Raw genomic sequence first — 14,890 nt, 5'->3', positions numbered from 1 at the left:
AATGATTTAAATCTTGTTGGAACTCCAAAATAGATCATAAAATTTGAAGTTATTTAAAAAATGAGTTTGAAATTAAAGATTTTGGAAAAATAAAATTTTTTCTTGGCCTGCAAATTGAACACTTTCCAATTTGAGTTCTTGTCCATCAGTCAACATATACAAAAAAAATCTTGAAGCACTTTTACATGGACAAAGCTCATTCTTTGAGTATCTAATGGTTATCCAATCACTTGATGTGAAAAAATACCAATTTTGCCCTTGAGAAGATGATGAATAAATTATTAGTCCTAAAGTATCATATCTAAGTGCAATTGGTGTTTTGATGTATCTTGCAAATTGCACATAGCCAGATATTGCATTTTCAGTTAATTTACATACAAGATACAATTTTACACCAACTTAAAGGCTTGGAATGGAGTCAAATATATTCTACGTTACCTTTGTTGAACGGCTGACATGTGGTTGTTTTATCCAAAATGATTAAATCCTCAATTAGTTAGTTATGCAGACTCAAATTACCTTTCCTCCTCATAAAATAATATCACAAACAGAATACTTGTTCACTTGTAGAGGTGCAACTATTTTATAGAAATATGTCAAGCAAACATTAGTTACTACTTTTTCCAACCACTCAGAGGTTATTGCAATTCATGAAACAAGCCAGGAATGATTTGGTTAAGATCAATAATTCAATATATTCAAAATAAGTATGGATTATCCACAATAAAAAATAACCCAATAAAAATAATGTTGCTCGTATTATACAAATCAAATTAGACTATATTAAAGGTGATAAAATCAAGTATATTTCACTAGAGTTATTTTATACACATGAGCTCCAGAAGAGCAGTGATTTGATGTCAAGCAAATACGATCATGCGACAATTTGGAGGATTTATTCACTAAAGTATTACCAATTGCAATATTTAAAAAGTTGGTACACGACATTGGAATGAATTAACTAAAAAATCTTTTATTGTAAACTATTGAAGTTCTACATTTTTTCAAGGGGAGAAAATTATCATACAGATTGTATTATTTTTCCGTTGCTAAGGTTTTTTCCCACTAGTTTTGCCTTTGCAAGGTTTTAACAAGGCAATCTTAAAGCATTCCAATGTACAGAATAATATTCTATTATTTTTCCTTCGTAGTTGGTTTTTTCCCATTAGTTTTTCTTTGGCAATGTTTTAACGAGACATGTTCTCTGTGTATGGTCATCCAATGGGGAGTGTTGTAAATACATGAATGTAATAAAATACATTCCATGTATTTATTCCATGTATTTGATGGATGACCATTAGAATTCTAACCCATTCATGTATTCTTATTTCTCATATTCATGTATCCTCTTGATTCATGTATTGTTATTTCTTAAGTTCATGTATCTATTTAATATCATGTATCCTCTCATGCCTATAAAATAAAGTATTGAGGAACATTTGTGGTAGACACACAACAAATAAATCAAGAGAAATTATCTGTCATCGTTATTGCAATCGAAACATATTTTTTCTGAAACTGCTATAATATATATCTTGTTAAATGTAAAGTATGGTTGTTTGGCACTTTTTTTAATAAAGTGTGGTGCCCCCAGCCCCGCTTAAGATTGGACGGTGACTAAGACGTCGGTATATGTAACACAAGTCTACACACCCCTCGTACATGACAGATAATATGCTATGCACCTAAGTGCACTAGCAGTATCCAATAACGATGCAGCAGAAAAATTAATAAAAGTCGGATAACTAAGTAACGCGATAAGCAATTATAAAGCACATGGTACCATAAACTAATATTATAACCAAAAACATTGTCCCAAAACATAAACATAGGCCTTAAATGCAAAATATCCCAAAAGCGTGAAGCATAATTTTAAAGTTTCGAAAACACGGGATTCCCACAAAAGAAATATAAGTCTACAAAAGATGGCCATAAATATTGTTGCCTTCTCTCTCTCTCTCTCTCTCTACAAAACACTTATACTCTCGTACTCTTTAAGAAGATTCGGGCCTCACGCGCTTTTCTAAAACCTTATCATTGTCTTGATTGTTACGTCACTTGAACTCGGCGATGAATTCAAGTATACCTGTGATCTCTCAATCAATGGCCTCGAGATGCTCCCAGATGGAGGACTCAGGCCGATTCATGGCCATTTTAGGCACAATCCTCTCCGGAGGAGGATGTGTAGTTCTCTTCCTCTTGGTCCTCGTCGCCTCTTACTAAACATGTTCCAACTTCTACCATTTCGGTTGGGGAATGGTAATGAAAACTGTCACAATGAAATTTCAAGAAATCTCAGCAAGAAATCACACAACATATCACAGTTAATACAAGCGTACAAAAAGTAGATCATGATATGCGTGCATGGACATGTACTTGACTTATATCTTACCCAAAACTTGACTTATGCACTTGGCCATTTGCAAAAGACGTGTAACAGAGACTTAAACTTTTCATAAAAATGTCTTAACTTTTTCTTATTCACTTGATCTTATTCAGAACTTACCTTATCAGAACATATCACAATATTCTCATCGAGTGATCCTTATCATATGAGCTATTATACTTGTTTAGAGGGTGGACGCAACACGGCTCCCCTCCTTGCACTGAGTGTTCCTGCTAGTTACCGCATCATTAACGGTCCGTACACCGTAATGAATACGTCATAAACAGATAATCATATTAATTCGACCTTACTTCATCGGGTTACATGCTTTATGTACCTAACGCTTTCTTGCTCCGACATTCTTTAAAAAGAATCCATTCGAGGCTCGTCGACTATTTTTCATCAACCCAGGAGTTACCACTCCATTCTTAAGCACTCCAAAATGGACAGAGGAGTTCCACTAGGACAATCCTTCGTCCTAGCACTTGGGGTCGTGATAAAACATTCTGACTCTTTTCTTTAAAAAGAACCACTTTCCCTAAATGCACGAGACATGAAACTTAAGACATACATACTTATACTTGACATGTGACATATGAAATGCTGTACATGAAATAACCAATCATAACATGATCAATTCATAGCATGATTACATGAAACACATGAAACATCCAAACACATTCATGAAACCATGGGAACATGCTTAGGCTAAAACACTTATGGGTAAAAATCATAAGAATCATTACTTAAACATGTTCCAATCTTCAAGCATATAACATAGGAATCAAATCATGATAAAACAAAGTATGAAATCATGACATTTAACTAAGATCCGAAACGTACAACACATGTTATGGCCGAAACATCATGGCACATAATCCATCAATCTTGAACATATGAAAATTGAAACATATACAAGTATTTCATGGCATTTTCATCACAAATTCCAAACATAAAATTCTTTCCATAGATTGATATAAGATCATTTTAACATAATCAAACAAGAAATAACCAACAGAACAAACATGGAAATGAAAAGATTTACATAATCATATACAAGTGTTAACCAAGAGTAGGTTGAGTGTATACTTACCAAAATCCTCGTAAAATAATACTAGCAAGTTGTGATTCCGAACATATCATATTAGAAAAAACATCTAAAACCCTAACTCATGTTCTTAAGTGCGTGTGTGTTTCTATGGCATCGCTTGGTCTTAAACCATTCGGCTTCTAGGATTATTAGGTTAAAACCCTCTTCATTTCACACATGAGGTAGAACAAAACCTAAGGTAGCCAAGAATACATGAGATGGTCGAAACACGAAGGATAAATTCCTCCTTCACTATTTGGTCTCAAGGGTTTCTCTTAGAAATCCTAGGTTATTTTCCAAGAAAATAGTAGAAAGTGTGTGTTATATCATTTCTCAAAGTTTAATGAGACTTAAATCTCATTTTCGGATTGAGAAAAGATTTGTGTGTGAGCTAGACTTAGGAAAACTGAATATTACCCTGCAAATCCTTGAATAGTGCCAAAATCCTTCTCTTGCAAGGATCTTTCTTGTTTGATTGGTGAGAAAACACAAGAGAATGAGAGAGAGCTTTCTAAGGAACTTGAGATAATTGAGTGGAGAGAGTGGAAACTCATGCAAGAATTCAAAAAATGGCAAGGGAAAAGCCTCCTAGGCATGTACCCTTCTCCTTATATAGTGACCCTTCACTTCCCTCCTTATTTGAATAAAAACCTTTGCATATAAGACAAGTGGCAATGTTCCTTATTCTTTCTCTCTAAAAAACCCAAAACCTCTTAGAGTTATCCACTTAGATTGCATTGGGAAGGGGCAAATCTTGGAGGTGGCGTATGAGCTTCCCTCTTTGGCCGAAAATCACATTTCCCTCTTAATAACTTGGTAAAACCGTGCATGACCTTTCATATTCCCAACAAAAAAGCTCTTGGCATGAAGGACAAGTGGCATAGGCATGTGCCCTAGCCTTAGCCGTCCTCTCATCTTTCCATTCCAAAGGTGTTGCTTCATCTTCCCCATGCTTATTCCCTATGTGACCCTTCATATTTCATTGGTCCACAACACACTAAGGGCAGGTTTGGGGCACAAGACAAAACACAAAATTCTCATCTCATCTCATCTCATCATTACACATTTTTCAAATCCCCATATAAAATATAATAAACAATTCAACTTTTTCAAATCCCAATTCAACTTTTTCAAATCCCAATACAATAATAATACTAAAATATAATATTTTAAACACTAAAACAAAACACAAAATTCTCATCTCACCCCCAAACCTGCCCTAAGTGAAAAGTGGCAAGCAAAAGAAATATTTGGGGCATGCTAGCCGAAAACCCTAGGGGCAAACTTGTCCTTGATAAAAATCTCATCCCAGAAGTCTTCTAGAACCTTGGTGCATGTTTGACACATGGCAAAGACTTAGCAAGATTCGAAATCCCAAATGCCTCATTCCAATTTCCTATGCAAAACTTCTAGAAAGATACCATTTCACTTCCCTAAGCTCCCATTTCTAAGAAACCTACCTTGGAACTTGATTTCTAGACCAAAAGTAATGGGCTAGGCATGTAATCTCATTTTGGTGCTTTCTTACACCTCTTTTCCCCCTTAGCCCACTTTCAAGACTAGGTTCAAAGCAAAAACATTCTTGGGTCACATAACACTTAACAAATTTAGAATTGGATCATGGGCCAAAACCAATAGACCTAAATTCCCAAGTAAGGCCGAAATTCTAAGGTAACTAGAGCCACTCTTCTCTTGGGCTTAAATCACTACATCAAAGGCTTCTAAGACTCCTAGTACCATGGCAACCTAGAACAATTCTAAGGGTTAAGTCTAGACGAAACTCGGGCCATCACATAAATGCATCACCTGTAGTCACGGCCTCAGAAGTTGCATACAATTCCAACATAAATGAAGCATCACTAGATCAATGATTTAAGAGTTATTCTTATAATCGGTCCGACTAGCCTCTATGAAAGAGCAGCCTCCCAATAAATTGATGCCACGTAGACTTTCCATCTAAACTACAATGGAGTTGCACTACAACAAATCCTGATCACCTCATCTTTTACAAAAAAATCTCTACAAATTCATCTCTTTGACATAGCAGTGATAGAAAATGGGTATTAGTCTACTGGAGACGATTCTTCATGCTAAGCAAATTATTCAAAGGTGGTCTCCCTCTAAGCATCAATTTTCAATGACTAGTACCATGCTAATCAATATTCCAAATGGCCATTTTGCCATATACATGGGAGAGAAAGAGAAAAGATGAAGAAGCGCTTCATGGTTCCAATATCCTACTTGAAGCATCCTCTATTCCAAGACTTGTTGTTTAAAGTTGTGGAAGAGTTTGGCTTCGATCACCAAAGGGAGAAGGCTTGTCCGAGAAGAGAAGCAGAGCTAGGCGGAAAGGCAGGCCCAGAAAAAGCAGCTGATTGAGCTCTGCGAGTAGTAATAAAACCCACAATTTTCTTTATTATTATCTCCAGCAAATTAAATTGTTCAATTTGGTAATCTTTCAATTTGGGAAAATGATCATGGGGAAAAGCTGCTGAAGATGTTTCATTTCTCGCTTACCGCTTGTCCCATATAAATTGTTATAAAAAGTGAGAAAAATGGCATAGTTTTTTATATTGATTGCTTGTAGTAATTATGCTTATCGTCGTCATCTTCTTTTTTGACAATAAAAAAATTATTTATGCAGTTTGCTTTCCTTTGGATTTTTGGTCTGTAAACATCACTTTCCATACAAGCAAACAAGCCCAAGATTTTTCCAAATTGAAAAATTACCATGTATGTGGCTGAGGGGATGGCGGCTTGACTGATAGAGGGTTGCTGAAGGATTCATCCCATCGGGCGTGATAAGGAGATCTCTATATGATATGGTGTGATGAGCTTCATCATATTTAGATAGATTTGCTGATGTGGCAAGATTTTATTGAGGGCTATTAAAGTCAAAAAAACAGTCGGACCGCTCCAAAGCGTTCCTCATGATTTAATATTATAATGGAAAATGTTAACTTCTTTTTATGTCTTACCATTTTGACCTTTTATATTGGTAGTTTACTCAAATAAAATAATAATTTTCTTTATTTCTATAAAACAAAAGATGCTCTAAAACAATAATGCATAGAAAACGTTAGCAGGATTGAGAAAAGCTTTAGGCACATGGTATGGCGGTTTTATAATAGGGTAGTGATATCCTTAATATTTCCTTTAGAGTAGTGATAGGTTAATAGATGGATGTAGCAGAGTAATAATTCTATTATTATTATTTAATTATTTAATTAATTTTTTTTTTACTTTTTAAATCTAAATTAAAAATTTTAAAATATGATATTCTTATATAATTTAAAAGAAAAAAAATCCAATCAACCAACGTAATTATATAAATTAATTCAAAATAAAATTAATTTTATAATAATTAAACTTAAAGAATAAAAGAATGTCAAATTTTATAAAATTAAATTTATTTTTAATTAAATTATATAATTCGTTACTTGATTAATTTTTTTAAATTATGCAAAAAGATAAATTTTTAATTAAAATTAAAAAAAATAGTTGATTAATAAAGCAGCAGTAAAAAGAGGTTACACCCATAAATAAAATGAATAATGATATACACAATATTTTTTACAATATATAATATAAAATAAGGGTATTTTTGTAAAGTGATGTTATTTTATATGATATTTTATAATAATACTCTTCATTTTAAAACATGATTGTGAAATGGAAAATTTTATACACCATATTATTATCTCATTTTCATCCCATTAAATATGATATGACACGTTTATCATCATTAAATGATTATTTATTGTATATTTTTTTATTATCTATTAGTGATAAATATGTCACATATTATTTAATATGATCAAAATATAATAAGAATATAATGTATAACATTACTCACACGGAAACTGAATCATGTACTTTTTAACTAGAGTCCCACCAACAAAAACATGCCAGGTAACAGTAGTTCTACAGATCCCACTCGTAAATCCTGCTTGATGTGGTTTGTCACGTGACGTCCACGTGTTTATTTTAATTATTAAAAAAAATTGAAGAAGAAGAAGATGATGAAAAATAAGGGGATTCTTTATTTCACAAATCCGAAAGAGTAATAATTCCTATATAATATATTTTATAACATATATTATAATACATGTTTTAAAATGAGTGTATTTTTATAAAATGATATTATTTTTATAAATTATTTTATTAAATTATTTTTTATTTTAAAATATGATTATGTAATATGAAAAACGATGTATGTTTATCATTTTTCTTACCGAAAACCCCTTTATGCTCCCCAACCTCGACAGCCTGCTCCCCAACTCCAACTCCAGCACCGGCATCGCATCGAGTCCGCACGGCAACAAAAAAAAATTTCCAGCGCCGTCTCTGTAAGAAGCTTACAAAACTGTAAAGCATGAGAATGTCAACTTCGACGCAGTTCCTCGAGCAAAACACCGTAAAATATTATCGCCGAGTAACAATTTACAAAGGAGGTTGTATCAGAGATTCAGATTGACACCTTTTCTCCCTCAATTCATTTTCATGTTAGAAACTCGGGAGAAAAATAATAATAAAGACAACTTTTAAAACTCGGTGCTACACGTGAGCCTTGTACAGTTCATTAACTTAGTTGACCTAAATTTCTAAAACAAATTCTGAAAACCAATTCTACAGAAAGCATATAATTCAAACTTACACAATTTTACTTACATATAACTTAAATGTGACATGTATGCAACTGGACAGAGGAATTTCGAGAGAGAGAGAGAGAGACAGACAGAGAGAGCTGTTGAGAAAATTCCGGAGAATGAGTCTAGAACTAGAATTCAAAAGAAGAACCATATTTCCTGACTATCGCTTGCTCTCTATCACTCTGTATGTTTGTGTCTTGGTCCCGGTCCGAAACGAGGAAACAAAAGTCTCTTCAATGGATATTTCTAGTGGCTAGTGAAAATTACAGAATTTTCGAGTTTGGATTGCAGCCTTTCCCAGTTTTGCTGGGTTCCTCGTCGTTCTGTGGAGGCGACGGAAAGGTATATTGGCTAGGTTTCGAGTTTGGATCGCAGCATTTTAATTTTGGTTTATAATTTTATAATTTATTCGGCAGCCACATCAAGCGGGAGCTTGAACGAGCGGTGTGCGTAGCTTTTTCCGGTAAGGAAAATGAACTCTATCTTAAACCTATGTATGCTAGATTGCCACGTCATAGTTTTTAAATCCTCGTCTCGTCTCGCTTCTTTTATAAAAACAAATGAGAAATAAATGGGCAGAAGAAGCTCAGGAGCAAAAAAACAAAAAGGGCAGAGAGAGAGAGATGGTAGAGCCCACTCCGGGAGAATAGATTCTGATACATAAAATGTGTGGCCAAATTAACTTCACTTTATTGTTTTTCGGCCATACGTAAACACTTTTTGATATTTTGGATTGAATATGAAGTGAAGATAAAATTGTCTGGGACCAAGTCTTCAGAATTACGATGATTTTGAGTGGCTACCTTAAATTATAAACCTTCCATGGATAATGGATTGTTAACACATAAGACTCCAACTTTAGAAAACCTCCTTTCCGGCACCGATTTCGGAAGGTGGGTAGGTAGGACAGCAATGGCATTTCGGAATAGAGTTTATTTGGTTGGGGTTAGTGCTCTAGAAAGAGATTGATTGTATTAATTGTTGGAAGCTAATCATTTTAGTTACGCCAGTGATGTGGATTAAGTTAAAAGATTGTTGCTTTACTTTGGCAGAGATTTTCGAAAATTCTTGATTGGCTTAGAAGACCCAGTAGCTTCTGGGAATGAAAAAGTAGCTCATGCTTCCTGAAAAAGTAATCCATGAATTTAAAGAGAGAAAACACAAACCAGTTGGCATGAAAAGTTACCATTTGAAACAATGAAATGATGGTTGAGCTCTTATGGTAACGGTAATTTGCCTCTTTCAAAGGCTTGTGCCAATTGGGGAAGGGAATCAACAAAGCAGCACAGATTCATAACATGGAAAGAATCTCACCATCACTTTTAACAAACTATAAGGCTATATAGCAAAAGAACCTGCATTCAAATAGTTAATGTTCTCGAGTTAACGCTACGGGACCGTGAAATTCTCGGTCAGCAAAAGACAGTCATTTCGTTAATTATATAAACACACAAACAAACAAAAACTCATGATTTTAAATTCCTTGCAGGGTCAAGAGACGAGAACAATCATCGTTTCCAGCGTTAAAGTGAGTGACATGAGAATTTTAAAAAAGAAAGAACATTTGTAATGTAAATGCCGCATGCATTCATCAACGAGTTCATTAGGTTCAAAAGCTGCTACATGAACTCTCACCAAGGGCAAACCCAGAAAAACAAAGAGATCAGAAAACTGATGAGCGAGGGCTTCCGGCCACTTCCAACCCATCTAACCAAAATTATAAGACAGACAACAAGCTTAATACTATATCTATGTCTCTTTTATGGAATGAAAAAGCTCTTTCTGTGATTGCCAAGACTTGCCCATACCATGAAAGTCGTACACAACTAGAAAATGGCATAATGCTCTTTGTGATCATCCATGGCTGCAAACTGATTCACATAGACAGCTCTTTATGAGTAGATGATCCAGGTGCACTATGCATGACAACTTCGTCAATCATGGACAGTCTGAAGATAGCAACCACAGCCCATTATGTGGTGAAGGGCATGCCCATTAGGAAGAGATCTTCTTGGTAGCTCGATTCAGGGGAGTTATTGTAAGTTCTCTCTGATTCCTCAGCAAAAATCGCCTCAGCACGGCACTCAAAACTGCAAAATGCTTTATCACCTCTGCAAGAAGTCAAAGGAAACTAGAGACTTCAAATCTGGCATGAAGTAGACAAGAAAAAAGAGAGTTATGGGCAAAACCAAACCTGTATATAAAAATGTCTTCCCCCTCTTCCAGCCTTTTCTTGCATGTGTAACAAAAGCTGAAAATCTCTTCAGGGCGAGATGGTGTCAACTCCTCTGGGTTTTCCGCCTCTTCTGGTGATTTGATCATTGATTCTTCCTTCTTACCAAAATCAGCCAACTCATTGATGTGACAATCCAAAATACAGTCACCAAAAATGTGAGTTGTTTTAGGATTTGGACCATGGGAAATTATACAGGTATAATCCTCAGAAAGCTCTATCTCTCTTGCAGAAAGGGAACTTAGAAGTCCATGACCAGAGCTGATCAGAATTGGAAGTGAACTTGGTTTGTTAACCAACGAATTCACTACCAGCGAACCTTGGTTAATTACTGGAGAAGAACTCATTTCGGCAGTCTTATTTTCTGGACAAAAATTCGTAAAGTTCAAACTGTGACTTTGGGTTAAGCCAAAATGTAAGGACGAAGAACTGGTGGAATCCGACAAGCAAGATGTAATAGTTTTCATCGGTTCTAAAGGGACACCGTCATTCCCAAAGACAACAGTTGTGCCACCTAATTGGGGACTAAGAGTCCTGGCCTTTGAAGGCGACGAAAAGATGTAGTTTTTGGGCAAAGAATTGGATTTTACGGAAGAATTAAGTGATTCAAGGTAATGCTTTGAGGGATCATGGATGTTAGTCTTCACTTGGGGTCCAAAGATTACATTCTTCCTCCTTGGTGAATCATGTACTTCCGTGGAAGGTTTGGTTTCATTGGCAAGAGAATTTATGATGCCGAGGCCTACTTCATTGCAATCCCACTTCTTTTGATGCCCACTTTGAGTTGGTGTTTTTGGGGACCTAATACCAAAGGGGTTACTAAGGTTTGAAAAAACTTTCAAATCCAAAGGAGATGTAGGGCTCCTAACAGAGTCAGACTCTAATAAACATTTAGTGCCAAACCCTACAATAAAACCAGGAATGCTGAAAAGTGAGCTGCTTATGTGTCTCAATCCAAATGTATCAGATTGCAAAGACTCCGGAGCAGAATCAGCCATCAGACAGTTGTGTGTAGACCTTTCTTCAGCATCATCTATAAACCTCGGTCCTATTAAAAGGACAGATGCGATTCGTTACTGCATCAATTCAAACTACTATAGTGAGCAAAACTGTAAACACTGACCAAATTATTGAAAAATGCAAGCAGCTATGAACTAGTCAAAGGCAAGGTGTGATAGACAGTGTTTTTTATTTAGCTGCCCAAACGGAAATTCTCAAATTACAAAATCAGGTAGAACTGGCAATGGAGATCATCAAAATAAATAGAAGAAACGTGAGCACCAGAATTCTTAAAACCCATACAAGCGCCAATATGATTGGAGCAATTGATGGAGTTTGGGGAAAACCAAACGATGAAGCTGAAGTAAATCTAGAACAAGCAACCCATGATGGGAAGCTTTATTACTCATCAAAAAAAAAAAAAAAAAAGTGACGGGAAGCTTTCTTGAAAACCAGTGTATAGGTCCAACAAGCAGATCGCTAGCGCAGGATTAAGAGACCGAAAATCTTTCGAATTTCCATTGCAAATTGAAAACTTCCAGAATTTGAAATCTAACGAGATAAAAATAAATAAAACAAAATGGAATGAAAAGTATCCTAGACCCATAAGTCAAATCAAATTCGATGAAACAATATCAGCCTTCAATAACCCATCCATGGAAATGCAACGAAAGAACAAAAGGCATGGAAAGAAACCCATTGATCATAAATCTAGATACCCAGCTTTGAAATTTCCGTAAGACGTTTAGAAGCCCATAAACCCATGGATTTATGATCAACATGAAAGCTTGCCCAGATTACAATTACCCAGGAAACCCCATAAAACGAAAATAAGAAACGCCGATGGGGGAACATTTCAAAAAACCGCGAAAAGCACAGATTTAGCACTGCATTAAGCTTAATGCAAGGAACCCTTAGTGGGATGATTATCAAATATCCAATTAGATGAGTATTAGTAACAGAAAGACACCCATGACACTTGATTTTCCAGAATAGATGGAAAATAAATCATCTAAACATGCCTGAGAAGATGAAGAAATCAAGAGGACGAAGATCTTTGATCAGGAACAGCATTCAAATAATCGATCAAATGCATAAAAAAGTACCAAAAAATGATTTTGCACAATAGAAAGCTCCGTGCATGCATAAAAAAAAACCCTTAAAAGAATAAATATAAACAGTAAAACCGATTTAAATGATGAATCATCCTGGATTTAGTTCAAGACCCAATTGAGGGCCAAAAAATCCAATAATGCAACAAATAGATCGGTGGTCAAAGCTAAAAACCAAGAGAAAGCAACGAACCTATGAAAAACCCGCCTGGTTGTTCACCTCTGAAACCATGGCGGGCGAGGTTGTGACCTGAAACTCCAGAAAAATGCAGCAGAGTTTAGATATAAACAAAATGCATAACTTGCCTGGCACACCTCTCTATTTATTTTTTCCTTTTTCCTTTTTATTTTTTTGCTTCCCTTGCATGCATCAAAATCAGAGAAACAGTGAGCCACTGGTGAGTCTTCTGATATACTACTCCCCCTCTCTCTCTCTCTCTCATTTAACAAAGCTAGACGTATATGGCACAACGTATAGTATAAAACAACGTATATTCCTCGTTTTGGTGTTAAAGAAGAGGTAGCTTCTAAACTGTATTCATTCACACGTGAAAAATGGTACACTATAAGTCTGGTCACTTTTCCTCAATACAAAAAAAACACGCGCGCACCCCCCCTAAAACCAAGGGCTAATATCAATCTAATTGTTCGGTTTACAAATCCGTAGGTGGAATTAATATTTTTTATTTTTTTAGAGTAATGTTAGAGAGAAGTTATTATAGTACTGTATATTTTGTATTCACTACGTAGCTGCTTCTAATTGATTATTTTCAACACTCATTTGGAGAGATGTGTGGTCTAGATGATGTCACATCATGTGTACAAAATAGATGCTCCTAATAGTAACTTCTATCTATATTTATTCATTTTTTTATTAAGGTCCGTTTGGATATATCAACAATTTTATCTCATCATTATAATTTTTTAAAATTTTTATATAAAATAAAATAAATAATTTAACTTTTTAAAATTTTAAAATAATAATAATATTAAAAAATAATATTATGATAATATTTTATTTAATTTTTAACTTATATCTAAAATTATATTATCTCACTGTCCAAACAAATTTAAAAGAATCTATTTTCTAAAATATAAGAAACATATAATAGCATCAATTTATATACTCAAAATTAAAAGAAAATAATGTGAAAAATAAACTTTCTCGTCTACACGGAACTACCTCTTTTAAATAATTATGTTGGGTGGTTGGGAATAAATCTAAAATTTGATATTTTGATTCCTTCTAAGTGTGTGTTTAGATATTGAAGTGAATTGAGTTGAGTTGAGTTAAGATGATAAAATATTGTTAAAATATTATTTTTTAATATTATTATTATTTTAAAATTTGAAAAAGTTGAATTGTTTATTATATTTTATATTGAAATTTAAAAAAATTATAATGATGAGTTGAGATGAGTTTGGCAACTCACCCTGATTCAATCTGTAAATTAAATCCAACTCTTATGCTGGGATGTTGCGCCGATGGACATGCCAAAAAGTGGGTTCAATATGTTTGCATCAAGGCAAAACATGTCAAAAAATTATACAAAATTAATTGAGAAAATATAATTGCAATCGTAAACTGTGTAACCGTCGTGTAATCGATTTGAAAAAAATAAATAAAATGTAGGACATAAATGAAAAAAATTAATTTTTTTTATAGTAGATTTCACTATTTTTCAAAACTATTACGTAATATTTACGCACTTCACGGTTGTATATAGAATTGTTCAAATAAATTTTATAAATTAATGTGTCTTTATATGATCCATTTAATTTACTTTATAATAAAAGTAATTTTACAATATAATAAATTATATGAAACTACGTCAATTTATGTAATCATTTTTGTATAATTCATTTATAGTTTAAGTATTTTTCAAATTGAAATTTTTTCACTAAACAGACCCACAAACTCATCCATCAAATTATTTAAATCTTTAAAGGGAAATAAGGCTTCAATGCCCAATCATGTTGAAGGGACAAGAACTTACATCACACAAAGGAAGCCAATGGTGAGGAAAGGTAAAGAAGAACTAGAGAGAGATAATGTAATTGAATCAACAGGAGAAAATTTGATTTTGAAATCCCATCTTAATTCACAAAACGACATTGTGTTTTGATATAATTGAATTATGTAAATATTTATATTATGTTAAAATGTAATTGAGTAATATTAGAGAGAAATTACTATAGTAATACACTCTTTTTACTTACTACGTGGTTATTTTTAGTTGATGGTTACTTCTATTTGAAGAGATGTGTGATTTAGATGATGTGACATCATATATGCAAAATGAATGATCTCAATAATAACTACTATCTATATTTGTTTAATATAATTTGGTCTTACCAAATTGATTTATTTGAAGAGAGCATCGGGACGAGAGTAGGTGTCATGAATTGCAACCATTG

General features: G+C 34.0%; 1 protein-coding gene across 2 annotated transcripts; it reads right to left on the bottom strand.

The window, feature by feature from the left end:
- Window positions 1-9,694: 9,694 nt before the first annotated feature.
- LOC108984886 (FCS-Like Zinc finger 10-like) lies at window positions 9,695-13,029 on the bottom strand. Of its 2 annotated transcripts, none has more exons than XM_018956973.2 (3): window positions 12,666-13,029; window positions 10,323-11,437; window positions 9,695-10,239 (listed from the first exon to the last, which is right to left on the bottom strand). In XM_018956973.2, the coding sequence occupies exons 2-3, from the start codon at window positions 11,357-11,359 to the stop codon at window positions 10,101-10,103; spliced, it is 1,176 nt and encodes a 391-aa protein (XP_018812518.1). In that variant the 5' UTR covers window positions 11,360-11,437; window positions 12,666-13,029; the 3' UTR covers window positions 9,695-10,100. The 2 variants fall into 2 exon arrangements, with proteins under 2 accessions (XP_018812518.1, XP_035548226.1); XM_035692333.1 differs by having other exon boundaries at window positions 10,323-11,409; window positions 12,666-12,902.
- Between the last annotated feature and the right edge of the window lie 1,861 nt (window positions 13,030-14,890).

This window comes from Juglans regia, chromosome 7 (assembly GCF_001411555.2).
Source record: "Juglans regia cultivar Chandler chromosome 7, Walnut 2.0, whole genome shotgun sequence".
Lineage (NCBI taxonomy): Eukaryota > Viridiplantae > Streptophyta > Magnoliopsida > Fagales > Juglandaceae > Juglans > Juglans regia.
The sequence above is the reverse complement of the archived record's forward strand: the minus strand, read 5'-3'. Positions and strand labels throughout refer to the sequence as shown.

Bases quoted from the DNA above. Each gene is read 5' to 3' on its own strand.
- LOC108984886 (XM_018956973.2), bottom strand. From the start codon at position 11,359: ATGGCTGATTCTGCTCCGGAGTCTTTGCAATCTGATACATTTGGATTG. The intron at 10,240-10,322 runs GTTTGGTTTTGC...GACTTCTTGCAG, and splicing joins GAAGACATTTTTATATACAG to AGGTGATAAAGCATTTTGCA.